Source organism: Acinonyx jubatus, chromosome A1 (assembly GCF_027475565.1).
Source record: "Acinonyx jubatus isolate Ajub_Pintada_27869175 chromosome A1, VMU_Ajub_asm_v1.0, whole genome shotgun sequence".
Taxonomy (NCBI): Eukaryota; Metazoa; Chordata; class Mammalia; order Carnivora; family Felidae; genus Acinonyx; species Acinonyx jubatus.
This window is the reverse complement of record NC_069380.1, coordinates 205,570,933-205,583,276: the sequence shown is the minus strand read 5'-3', so window position 1 is coordinate 205,583,276 and position 12,344 is coordinate 205,570,933. Positions and strand designations below refer to the sequence as shown.

The 12,344-nt window shown below is 46.9% G+C and overlaps 1 protein-coding gene across 1 annotated transcript in view; it reads left to right on the top strand.

Moving 5' to 3' along the window:
- EGFLAM (EGF like, fibronectin type III and laminin G domains) overlaps positions 1 to 12,344 on the top strand; it is a 177,463-nt gene that overhangs the window by 138,273 nt on the left and 26,846 nt on the right. The window contains exons 14-17 of the mRNA XM_027075639.2: positions 1,664 to 1,789; positions 3,106 to 3,349; positions 6,379 to 6,490; positions 10,991 to 11,107. Coding sequence (XP_026931440.1) covers positions 1,664 to 1,789; positions 3,106 to 3,349; positions 6,379 to 6,490; positions 10,991 to 11,107 — 599 coding nt within the window. The remainder of the gene's footprint in view (positions 1 to 1,663; positions 1,790 to 3,105; positions 3,350 to 6,378; positions 6,491 to 10,990; positions 11,108 to 12,344) is intronic.

The window sequence follows — 12,344 nt, the reverse complement described above, 5'->3', positions numbered from 1 at the left end:
ACCCCGGCCAGCCCCACGTTCCCTCCCCGTTGGAGTCCGTTCCTCTTTCCCACCCCGCCGCTCATGGGCCATCTTGCGTACCATTGCCAGCAGAATCCTGCCGCCATGTTGCTTTCATCAATGCCCCCACCCCACTCCCCCCTCTTAAAGGATAGTCACAATGCAAATTTGTAAAGTAATATCTTTTCCATGTGTAGCTAAAATAACCCAAGAACCTCGTTTCTTCCTGTGGGAGCCGCCCTTCTCGGGGAAAGAATCCCAGCCCACCCAGACCCGGGGGTGGGGGGGGGGGGGCTCAGGGGCTGTGAGAGTCTGGCTCTCATGGTTCCATGTCCATCACCCTGAGGAGACTGGATGCTGGCCATGTTCTCAGGCGGTGGCTGCAGAGGCCACCGGTCACTTCTGCCCTGAGCTTCCAGTGGCCCCGGCTGGAATTTGCTGAGGCCAGCCCACCCCGGCTGTGGTGACGAGCCATCTGGACGGGCTTTAATTAAACTGTGTCCTCGGCTCCTGAAGTCGGCCTCTTCGGCTGGCTGCACACTATACCTAGCCCTGCTCACGCTCGCAGCGAGGCTTCGTGGAAGAAAAGATGGGGTCAGCTCCACAAATGCAGAGGACGGACGAGAAAAGGATGGGGGGCTTGCCCTGCTGAGATGGCCAACGGAGGCTTTTCATCCCACCAGAAGTGGGCTTGCAGTTCAGGCAGGCGCAGCATCACAGCCTGCAGGGCTCAGGGCCGGGCCCCTCACGGCTCAGTCAGAGATGTGCTCCTTTGTCCCTACCCCGGGAGCAAGTGTTTAGTACTCACTTGTGTTGTTCTGGGCCAGCTAGTGGCCCATCTGTGAAATTTATTTCTTATATACAAGGAGAAGAGGAGGGCCAAAGAAGCAGAAGAAAAACAGAACAGGAGAAGTCCATGTGTTTCCATGTCATCTGATGTTCTTGACAGTGAGAGTATACCCTGTATGGGCCTCTCTGATACGTGTTTGGTAAAGAGTATGGACCCATCTGGTGTTGAAGCTCTCACCGCTTTTTACTCCAGGCCACCCTCCTGTCCCCCATAAGATCTCAGTTTTGGAGGTGGGAGTAGGGATGCTGGAAGGCATATGCTGAGGTATTATGAAGCACCCCCCGCCCCAGCCCCTTCCTGCCCCAGACAGAGCAGTGGAAGGTTGAGGCCAGGTAATAAGTTAGATGTGGCTTCCGTGTTCCCCTTATTGCCTCAACTTTGAACCAACAAGGCAGTAGCACTTAAGGTAACTGGGGCCACACAAATTAGAATGCTTGGAACAGAAACACCATGTTGACACGGAAGGGATTGAAACACGCTCTTGTTGGAATAAGAGACAGATGGATTAACGCAGAAACAACTCATTCATCTTCGTTGGTGGTCGTAAAATTGTCCAAACAATTTACTATTTGATGTATTGTGTCCGCCATGTTTTAAAGATTCTTTGTGGGTCTTCATAAAGAACAGGCCAAAATCAAACTAAAATGAAGGGTACGTTCCACCTACCCTGAAGGCTGTTTTGCAGCTGGGCAGGGGTACAAATTAACACGAGTGGGAGCTGAGCGTGTGTATTCAGAGCTGGTGCGGTCAGCTCCAGCGTCTTGGACTGGCTCATGCGATGAATCAGTTTTGTCATTCCTGTTCTGTATTTAGGGGAGTGCAGCAGTGGACTCTGTGACGAAGCCTCGTGCATCAACGGCGGCACCTGTGCAGCAGTCAAAGCCGACGCCTACATTTGCCTGTGTCCCCTTGGGTTTAAAGGTCGACACTGTGAAGATGGTGAGAAAGAAGCAAGTTGGCTGCACTTTGCCTGCCCTGTTAATTCATGTCGATGTAATTTTTCATCAGCGTGCTCTTAGCAAGTCCCATAAATGTTTATGGGATTAAAATCTATACATTGTTGGGAGAGATGGGAGAATCTGTTTTGTTTTTTTTATCAGATTGGAGTGCCTTTGAGTGTCAGAGTGTCAAGCCAACCATAGATAGGTTCATTTTAAGATGCTTCTGGGCCAGGCTTTGGTGGGCTCCTTTTGGCCCTCAAGTAACTTTGAAAAGCCTTTATGCGTGTGGTCTGTATCAGACTGAATTCAGAGCATCTGCAGCTCATGCTTCTGAGAATGTCTGACAAGTTCAGAGAAAATGTGGGGAAGAGACACGCAGAGTCGTTAACAATGGGAAGGCACAAGAGGAATCTTTCTTCTTTTTGTTACTGTTCTAGTGAATTGTCCACCTCTTGATACTATACCTGTCTCAATACGCATAAACACATGTGCATATGCAAACACACAGAATCAGGGGAAATTTCAAAGATTTCAAAGATTTTGGCAAACGTGTGGAGTTGGACACTTTTTTTGAGAGAAGAGAGAGAGAGCGCGTGCAAGTGTGGGAGGAGCGGAGGGAGAGAGAATCCCAAGCAGGCTCCATGCCCAGCACTGAGCCTGATGTGGGGCTCGATCTCACCACAGTGAGATCTTGACCTGAACCGAAATCAAGAGCCGGATGCTTAACCAGTGAGCGCCCCCCAGGTGGCCCGAGTTGAACATGTTTTAACTTTTCTACCATTGATTCAAATTTGGACCTAAGATACCATCCTGGGGGGGATTTTTCTTTAGCACTGAATAATCTCAGATCTCAGATCAGCTAGAAGAGGGCGTGTGAGTTCCTGTAAGTCAAAGCTGTTACATATCTCATATTTTGTAGCCTAACATAATAAGGCTCGATCCTTGCTCAAGTCACACATCACTGCAGGTCAGTGAGGAGTTTGGGTGGGGGTGGCCTCTGTGCCATGCAGTCATTCAGGGATACAGGCCCCTGCCTTCTAGGGCTCTGCCAGGCCCTTAGAATCCTCCCCTGCTTCCTGCATTCAGCTAGCAGGTGAGGGACGAGAGGGTGCATGGAAGATGGTAGGAAGTTTTAGGGGTCAGACCTGGGATGCGTATAATACTCCCACCCACAGTCCACTGACCGGAATTCGGTTATACTACCCAATTCACTCAGGGCAGCTGGGAAATGTAGGTTAGCTCCATACCCAGGAGGAAGAGAACATGGCTAGTTCTGCCACAGAGGGATTTCTAACAGCACGCTTCTTTCTTCAGCTTTCACCCTGACCATCCCTCAATTCAGAGAGTCCCTGAGATCCTATGCTGCAACACCCTGGCCTCTGGAGCCCCAGCATTACCTTTCCTTCATGGAGTTTGAGATCACGTTTCGGCCGGACTCGGGTGATGGTGTCCTCCTCTACAGCTACGACACGGGCAGTAAAGACTTTGTGTCCATCAACATGGCAGGGGGCCACGTGGAGTTCCGCTTTGACTGTGGCTCTGGCACTGGTGTTCTCAGGTAAGGGCTGAGACCTTTAGGGGCTCCTTTCCCCCCAGAAAGCTCAACAGCGGTCACTTTGGAAAAAGATGGCCTTGTCCTGATAGCTTGCACTATTCCTGTCGTCCCTCCGTGGTTCTCTTTTCCGAAACGTGTCCTGGTGGTATGACATACTTCATTATGGATCATTCTCTCCTACTGGCAAGTTTTCCTTTTGTCAAGTAACTCCCCGGCAGGTAGCAACTCTCTGCTTCAACCCATGGATAGGCTGCCTTCATTTTGCACAAGGCCATCACAAAAACCTGATGAATTGTAGTTGATCAATCCGTGCTCCTAGCATCTTTTTGTGGGCACTCCGTCAATAGAGGATGACTAGGAAAGAAGTATTAACAGAAGTTGAATGGACAGACATGCCCTTGGTGACCTGACTTTGATTTTTTTACCACCCTCTCGCATTGTTTCTTTGATGGTGACTAGATGGTTAGCACATCTCTGACCATTCTCCAGATAAAGGAGTCTGACAGCGAATCTGCAAATCACAGAGGCTCATCCCTGACCGATATGTTTGAGAAGGCGGTGCGATGAGTGGTTTCAATAGCATGGCAGTGAACAGGTGCTTCTGAAGTACTTGCTGGTATCTGCAGAAGTGGCTCTGGGTCCTCAAACCTTTCCTCCTGTTATGTAGCTTGTACTATTAATTTACTTAGAAGATCAATTGTTCCCGTACAGCGCGTCACGATTTTTACAACACCCTCAGAGCCTGATGATGGTGGATACAGACGTTTCTCTTATTTGTTTATGTCTCCCTCTTCACACTGTGTTCCTTCCACGGTAGGTTTTACCCTCCAGCCAGAGGCCTGCTAATCTAATGCAGACATGCTTCTTGTTCCTATATTCGACAAATTCTCTTTTGAAACTCACTACGATGTTTCCTTCAATGGTGCCCCGCAGCAGGAAATCCAAAGGTGGTGGTTGTTTTAAAGGAAATTGCAGGCTGCATTCAATTGTAATTTATGCTGCTAGACTGTCATTTTTAGGAAGACTGCGGGAGAGATGTTACAGCCATACATCGCCCTTAATTGCTGATCATTTCTCACAGCCGATGGGAAATGCTTGCTGCATTAGGTTTCAAGAATTCTTAAAAAGGACAGTTCATTTTTGTCCTATGACTGAATTTCTGCACGTCACTGACACCTCCCACCTTGGGTCATGGGCAGACATTTTTGTGCCTCTGGTTATACAAAAACATCCTATGTCTCAAGACAACTTTGGTGGGTGTTTAATTGATTCAATTTACATAAGATTATGCAAAACAGTCTAAGCAATTCACGTAGAACTGTTTGTCAAGTTCAGAAGGGAAGACACCTTAAATATCACCTTGTACTTTCAAATGGCTTCCTCCTGGATAAGGAATGACCAGAAAGAGTGAGGGGGAGGGTCGGGCTCATCAGCCCTCCTCTTGGGCAGATCGCACCCCCCCTCCCCCACGGCTCCCCTCCATGGTGGCAGCTCCAGCTCTGGGGTCACAGACACATAGGACCTTAGTGTCCAGCATTTCTCTCTTTCATCATTCTGTGCCTATTTGAGACAAGAAGTGTTATTTAATTTTTTTTTTAATGTAAGATATCGTTTCCCTGCCTGTCAGAAAAGTGCCTGGAAAAAGAATTCAGAGTATCAGGTGTAACGAAAAGAAGGCAAGTGCCCAGAATGTCCAAGGGAAAGACCACCCCTGTCCCATCCCCTCCCCAGGGTAACCTGACAACAGGGATTACTGTGGGCGGGCGTTTCAGGTGCCCCGTTGCAAGATGTTTATTCTGAAGATCATTTCTAAGACTTCCTGCTTGATTAAGAAAATTCAGTAAAATCCTGAACCACAGGAAGTTGTGGAATTGGCCAAATCATTTTAACTTTAGGAAAAGGATAAGGTGGTCAAATTCATTATGAACTCGATTCAAAAATCGAGGCAATTGAAATGAGCTCGTGACGGCTGTGATCGATGTAACTGTGCAGAGGAAGGCAGGGTATTGACAGGGAATGACCTCTGCAGGACAAGAACACGACTAAGGCGGTGGTACTTATTGTGGAGATGGGGCTGCTTAAAGAGTGCCTCTGGTTTCTTTATTGCATATTGATTTAGCCAAGGTGATTAAATTCTAATTGCTAAGGACAAATCACAAAAGCATTTGCCAGAGCAAAAAAATCAAGTGAGGGGGTGGAGACCTTTCAATAATTGTGCCCATTGGTATTCCTGACAGTTTTCTAAGGATGATCCAGGACCAAAAAATAATTGGGAGGTTCAGTGAAGGCCAGGAACTAGACATCATTAGAAACACAAATGCAATAATTATCCTCTTCTTGCATACCTCACTGTCCAAAGTAGCGTGCAAAACTCTTATCGAAATCGTTTAAACTTCAAGCACTTTCACGTTGAATTAATTGAATTTTTAGTTTTAATCCTTTTCACAGTATCAGACAACATGGACTCTTTCCCCCCGCCAGCGTTTTATTATGAGAAATTCTAAACATGTGGAAAAGTTGAAAGAATTATACAGTAAACATCTTTATTCCTCCCACCTGTCATCTATAATTAACATTTTGCTATATTTGCTTTATCACATGTCTAGCTATCCTTATATCCATCCATCCATCCATCCTAATTTTGTATGCATTTCAAAGGATGCCGTAGCCATCAGCACACGAAAGAATCTGTGGTTTACACTACAGTCCAGGTAATTTTCTCATTTTCAAAGCTTGTGTGCAACTATGATCACATTTCACGGTCACCTCTCCTCCAGGACACCAGGCTCATCTTACCCACATTTCAGGCTTGTTGGAAGTAATAAAATAAAGTGATAATTGCAATGCTCCTACCATAAAGGGGTCCAATAAACGGACCGAGCGCCGCTGTGTTTACTAAGCAGGAGTGATTGTTTTCTTGTGATGGAATGAATGAGGTAGCTAAGGTTGCATCGGTTCATCAGGGCAGCTTGATGAACACTGTCCATACCACCACGGATGCTATCCCATGCTCAGCTTCCTTCCTTCAACAGGAGTGAAGACCCCCTCGCCCTGGGCCACTGGCATGAGCTGCATGTATCTCGCACAGCAAAGAATGGTATCTTACAAGTGGACAAGCAGAAGGTAGTGGAGGCAATGGCAGAGGTAAGAAGGACACGTGTCAGTGCAAACTGGGTTACTGTTTTCTTCCTGTCCTGGAGAGAAAAGCAGCAGAGTAATGGCTAAGTACATGGACTCCAGGGCCAGATTGCCTGGCTTAAAACCCAAGCTCCCCACTGGGCAAGTTACTTAACCTGTCTATTCCTCAGCTGCGAATGGGGTCATAATAGCAGCAGTCTCACAGGGCCGTTGCAAGGATTAAGTGAACTAATACAAGTACATCGTTTATGAAATCACTTGCCACCCCCACCCCTACCGCCAATCCCTGTCTTTGTTGAGTCAGTGTATAATGTAGTAGGTCAGGATATACATTGGAGGTCAGGCCAGTGTTGTGGGGGCCACACATCTGGCAAGAACACAGCTCTGATGCCAGGCTCCTGGATTCCAGATCTAGCTCCATTACTTACCAGTAGTGTGAACTCAGATGGGTCACTTGACCTGCAAGTTTGTGTTTTCTCATCTATAAAGTGGGGATAATGGCAACCATAATAGCGCCTACTTTGTAGAGTTGTGCCAATTAAAATAACTATATATGTAAAACACAACAGTACATGGTCAACACTATGTAGCTTTACTTATTCCTGTTGGTTAACAGAGTACTCTCATGACCTCAAGAGCACAGAATTTCTACTCAAATTTATAACTTTCACCCATGATCTTATTTCCAAGGTCGTATCCAAAGAAAATAACATTAAAAAATTTTTCTTTAATGTTTATTTATTTTTGAGAGAGACAGAGACAGAGCATGAGCGGGATAGGGGCAGAGAGAGAGGGAGACGCAGAACTTGAAGCAGGCTCCAGGCTCTGAGCTGTCAACACAGAGCCCGGTGTGGGGCTTGAACCCACGAACTGCAAGATCATGACCTGGGCCGAAGTTGGATGCTTAACCGACTGAGCCACCCAGGTGCCCCAAGAAAATAACATTTTTAAGAAAAGATAAGAGAGATTTGTTTTAAATTTTAACCTACTAGGATTCTTTACACACAAAAAGTTTAGTCCCCTAAAGGGGACTTAAGGTTTCCACTATTTTAATTCCCAATGTCATTGTTCTGTGCATCACCAGATTTAAAGAGGGCATTTGTGAATGTGGGTATTCTGATAAGAAAGTGGATTGGTAGAAAAAAGAAAAGGAATAAAAAAAGACTTTTGGTGAGGAAAGAGGTATTTGGTTGAAGAAGAGAGCAGAAGGAAGAACACGTATGTCCCAAGACCAGTATCAGAGATGGTAGTGGTGGGAGGTCCTGTCAGAACCAAGGACTTTCTCAGGATAAGAAGAATCCCCAACTGGGTTCTGCTTCAAGAGGTGAGCACTCTTCAAACCTAGAAAATGTTCTATATATGTATTTGTGGGAAGAAGGAAGGAAAGAGAGAGGGAAGGAAGGAAAATAGAAAGGCAGGAAGGAAGGCAGAAAGGCAGAAAGGAAGGAAAGGTGGATGAAGGGGAATGGATTTTAAAGGGAGAACAGGAGTAATTTCTGGTATGATCCAGAAAATTCTAACAACTGACTTCAGTCCAAGATAGAATTAGTAGCTCACAACTATAGACTTGACTAGACTTGACTATATGTTGACTTAATATAAATTCGAAAAAGCATTGTATCTCTGTAGGCCTTAGTTACAAACATTTGTAAAACAGGAACAAAAGTTCAGAATGGAATATTTGCAGGTGGTAGGGTTAAGGCCTTTGATTATGAAGAAGAAACTCTTTAGGACACAGTATTTACTGTTGGGATCCTACAGTGAAGAGACAACACAAAGGTAAAAACCACACCTCAGAATTTCTGTTGCTACAATATCAGAGAGTAAGAATTCAACCAATATGGTAGAACCAGTGCCTCCCTATTGGCTTTTTGAATGGACCAAGCTGGCTGGAGTGCTGCCCACCTGGAAAGCAGGGTGCACATGTGGGTACAGGTGTAGCCAATCTGTGTGCATGTGAGGGTGTTTTGTTCTGTTTTGGGGTTTTTTGAGGCAGCTCTGAGACAGGAGTGGGAAGCCTCCATGCTTGATCTCAGTGAGTTGAGCCTTAATCACATCTTCCCCCAGCAGGGGATTCTGCTCCCCAGCTGTCCATACCATGTTCAAAGGCATAGGTGACTCTTTCGGTTAGAGAGCAATGGGATTAGGAGTAGTGGTCTTAGAGCTTAGAGATGGGTGGGATGAAAGAACTCTTCTGGGGGTTAACCCAGGGCCTAGGCCCCTCAGTGTCCATGCGAAAGCCAAACTCTGGGTTGCTCAGCTGAGAAATACTAACAGCCAAGGGTTGAGTCTATGCCAGACTTAAGGATGGGATGTGCCTCTGAGGGTTCCAGAAAACCCTAACCAGCAGCTTTGCTCAGGTTTTCCAACCACTTCCAGCTAAACAGAAGTGGCAGATCTAGACGCGAAGCCTCCTTTCGGTGGGGTCTGTTTGCTTTTCTCCTGCGGTTCCCTGTGGGTGTGGCAGCTGCAGCCCTGTCTCTTGTCAACAGGAGGGGGGGGGCGGGGGGAAGGGGTGCAGGGGAGGGTTTTGATGAGAAACCAAAAGGAACCAGCTCTCACCCCATGAGGCCAGGTCCTGTTCACTGGATACAACTGTAACTCAAAGGTTTTTCAAAACAGCCTGTTTCTCTGACATCCCTTTGACCCTGCAACCTTTCTCCTTTCCACTTACTATCTTATTTTAACTTTAGAAGAGCTAAGACAGTGATTGGGGCCTGGGGGGGCGGGGGCGGGGGCGGTGAGGTAACAGCTCCCTCCAGGGTCAGCATTCCATCCAGCCACTACAATTCCTGAAAGGCCTTCTGCTTCTTTAATGAACACTGCCTTCCCCTCCCCCTCCCCAAACCCCTGCCTAGTTAAATAAGAACGCTGCCCCAAGGTTACTGATGGAAGGCAATTCTGTCTATGTTCCAATCAAGACCTCCATGCTGTTCCCTGGTGGGACCTGGGCACTGTGAGACTCTCCTAGATCCTGTACCTTCCTCTCTGTTCTGTCTCTCCTTCTGTATATTGACCTGACCCCAAGTCCGTTCTCCCTCTGGCCTGTAATCTGCCTAAAACACAGATATAACTATTTTCTTTCTGCTTAAAGCTTGATGCATTTTGGGTAGAGGGCGTTTCTAAGCATGCAGTATCTGGCCCCTTCTTGCCTCTGCCTTTATACCTACTATATTCCTCTCAAGCCCTGACTTTGACTGATTTCTATAATTCTGACTCTTCCTTTACTACCTCCCAGACTATCTGTGTCTAGGGTAGGATATGTGCACTCCCTCCTCAAGTGCATCCAGAGTCCCCTGAGCAGCCCTTGCTGAGCTAATCCCACCTGCCCATTTAATGTGTCTGGATTCTGCCTCTGAGGGCAGAAACCAGGTCTTCCTTATTTACTGTTGTTTGTCTAGCATTTAGTGCCTGGGACACAGTAGATGCCCAGTAATATTTGTTAAATTAATGACTAAATGCTGCTACTATTTATATTTCCTTTTACCATAAATCAAAGGAAATAATGATTTATGTTAGAGTCTCAAATTTCCATTTATCTCTATTTGTTGTCTTAGGACATTTTCACATTTTGCTTCCAGCTCATGTGTGAAAGAGTTTAGACATTAAATATTATACACAGCTTGTTGTCTAGCCCACCCATTAGAGTTTAAGCTGTTGACATGACCGGTAACAGGGCAAGGCTTTGGGGGTTGACCTGGGTAGTTTTCTGAGAATTTGGAAAAGAGAAGAATTTCTCTACCCTTTGTAGTTGATAGCAAGGAATGCCTCCCACCCACCATGCCTTCCTTTTCTCTTGGCCTGAAGAGGTTTTATTTTTACCACTGCCTAATATAACAATAGCTGGTCAGACTGGAATGCTGATTAATCATCCAACTCTGGGCAAAGTGCTAAATCGGTGGGCTCTCTGCCTCCAAGAGAGGCTAGGCTGCGCTCAAGCGGGTCACAAACAGCTCCAGAAGATCAGCTACAATAAGGACTTATTTCTTACTTGCACTACATGTCCATCAACGTTCAGTTGCAGCTCTAATCTGACACCCCGGCTGAAGGAACAGGGAGAGAGGGAGAGGGCACTGTGAGTCACCTTCTGGCTCTGAAACCTTCTGCCCGGAAGTGATTCATTTCCCTTCTGTTCATGCTTTATTGGCTGAAGCAGGTTACCTGGCCCCACTCAAGAGCAACAAGTTGAAGGTCATCTCCCTGCAGGGAGAAGGGGCGCTTCTGGAGACGCGCTGAATACTGGTGGACAGTGATGCGGCCCACCACATTCACCGTGACGTGTCTATGTGGTAGACATGATGGCTGCCATTTTATAGATGATGAAACTGAGTCCCAGAGAGGTTAATACATTTCCAAACATACAAACAGGCAGTAAGGTCGCAGTGCAAAACAACGTGAAAGTCCAGCTGGCCTGTTGTGGTGGGTCCTCAAGGTGTCTCTACCGTTTGGCAGACCTTACTACCTTTTCTGAAGCTAAACCGTGTTTTGGTTTTCATCTGTTGGCAGGGAGGCTTCACACAGATTAAGTGCAACACGGACATTTTTATTGGTGGAGTCCCTAATTACGATGATGTGAAGAAGAACTCGGGCGTCCTCAAGCCCTTTAGTGGGAGCATCCAGAAGGTACAGGCTTCACTTTTGCATGTTTATTGTGTGACCTTGACTACAGACAATGGAATTAAGAACCGTGATCAGTGGAATCTGCAGGATCCAAAAAAGAAGCTTGGAGGAAGTTTTCACGTTTTAAGGTTTTCTTTTTTTAATGCTAGCAGCATAGCTTTCCAACCCCATTTTCTTATAACGTCTGCTCCTGGGCCCCCGTCCAGCAGACATTCCACGAAAGCAACTCAATGAAGATGAGTCTTTACAATACATCCACCGAAGGATCCAGGCATTGCTGGGGGAGGCGGCGGGCATCAGGTGGCTGCAGACAGGCTTCTACCAAAGGGAAGGAAGCCAGTGGAGTCTCAGAGCAACTCTTGGCTCTGTGCTTCTCTCTGAGGTGCCTTTGAAGTTCCTGCTCAAGTCAAGAGCCAACTCTCATCCCACCTCCACCCCCATTCCTACCCCTGCAATTAAGCAGTTGCAGCTCATCAATCATGTAACCACGCTCTTAAGAGCAGAGATTAAGGAGTCCTTCCATAGAAGGTTCGGGGGCTGGGGGGTGGAATCATGCAGCCAGTGGAAGATACAGGACATTGACCCCACACATATTTGTCTGTTATCCCTTCTCTTGGGGCTGCCCATGACCTCTCCAGTTTCGATAATATGTTTTGTCTGTAACAGAGGTGCAGGCTGACTCACCAAACCAGATTTCCAGGACCATCAAACATTAGGGAAAAAAAGCATTTGAAGAAAAGCATATTCGATTGCTGGATGTTAGCTTTGTCCTGTTTTCCTTTAGCAACCAGTGGTGGAATGTGGGCCATTGGTCTTTCTAGACTTGGGGTGAAGCATGAGAGAGGCTAAAATGAAGGCAGGACAGTGAAAGAAAGCCCTACTGTGATTTGCACATCTGGGCACTAGGAAGGGCCCCGTGGGGCTCTGTTCCCCTCCTCTTGTATCCCAGTGTGGAGCACAGAAAAGGGGTCCAGTCAATATTTGCTGACTCTGAGGTGTTTCCCTTTGTTGCTGAACTGTGATGTCAGCGACACCTCCTCTCAGCCCATTGTCCCCCGTCAGTGGGTTTGGCCATGTTTCATCATGCATTTGAAATTCTCACTGAGAAATCAAGCTGAGATGCTAAGAGGTCTCACCCGCCTCCCTCCCTGCCCTTGTCAGGCTTTGCCCTGCCCCCTTCACGTGGCACACACAACCCTTTCCTCCCCACGTCCCGGAAAGGCCACCTGCCCCTCCCAGT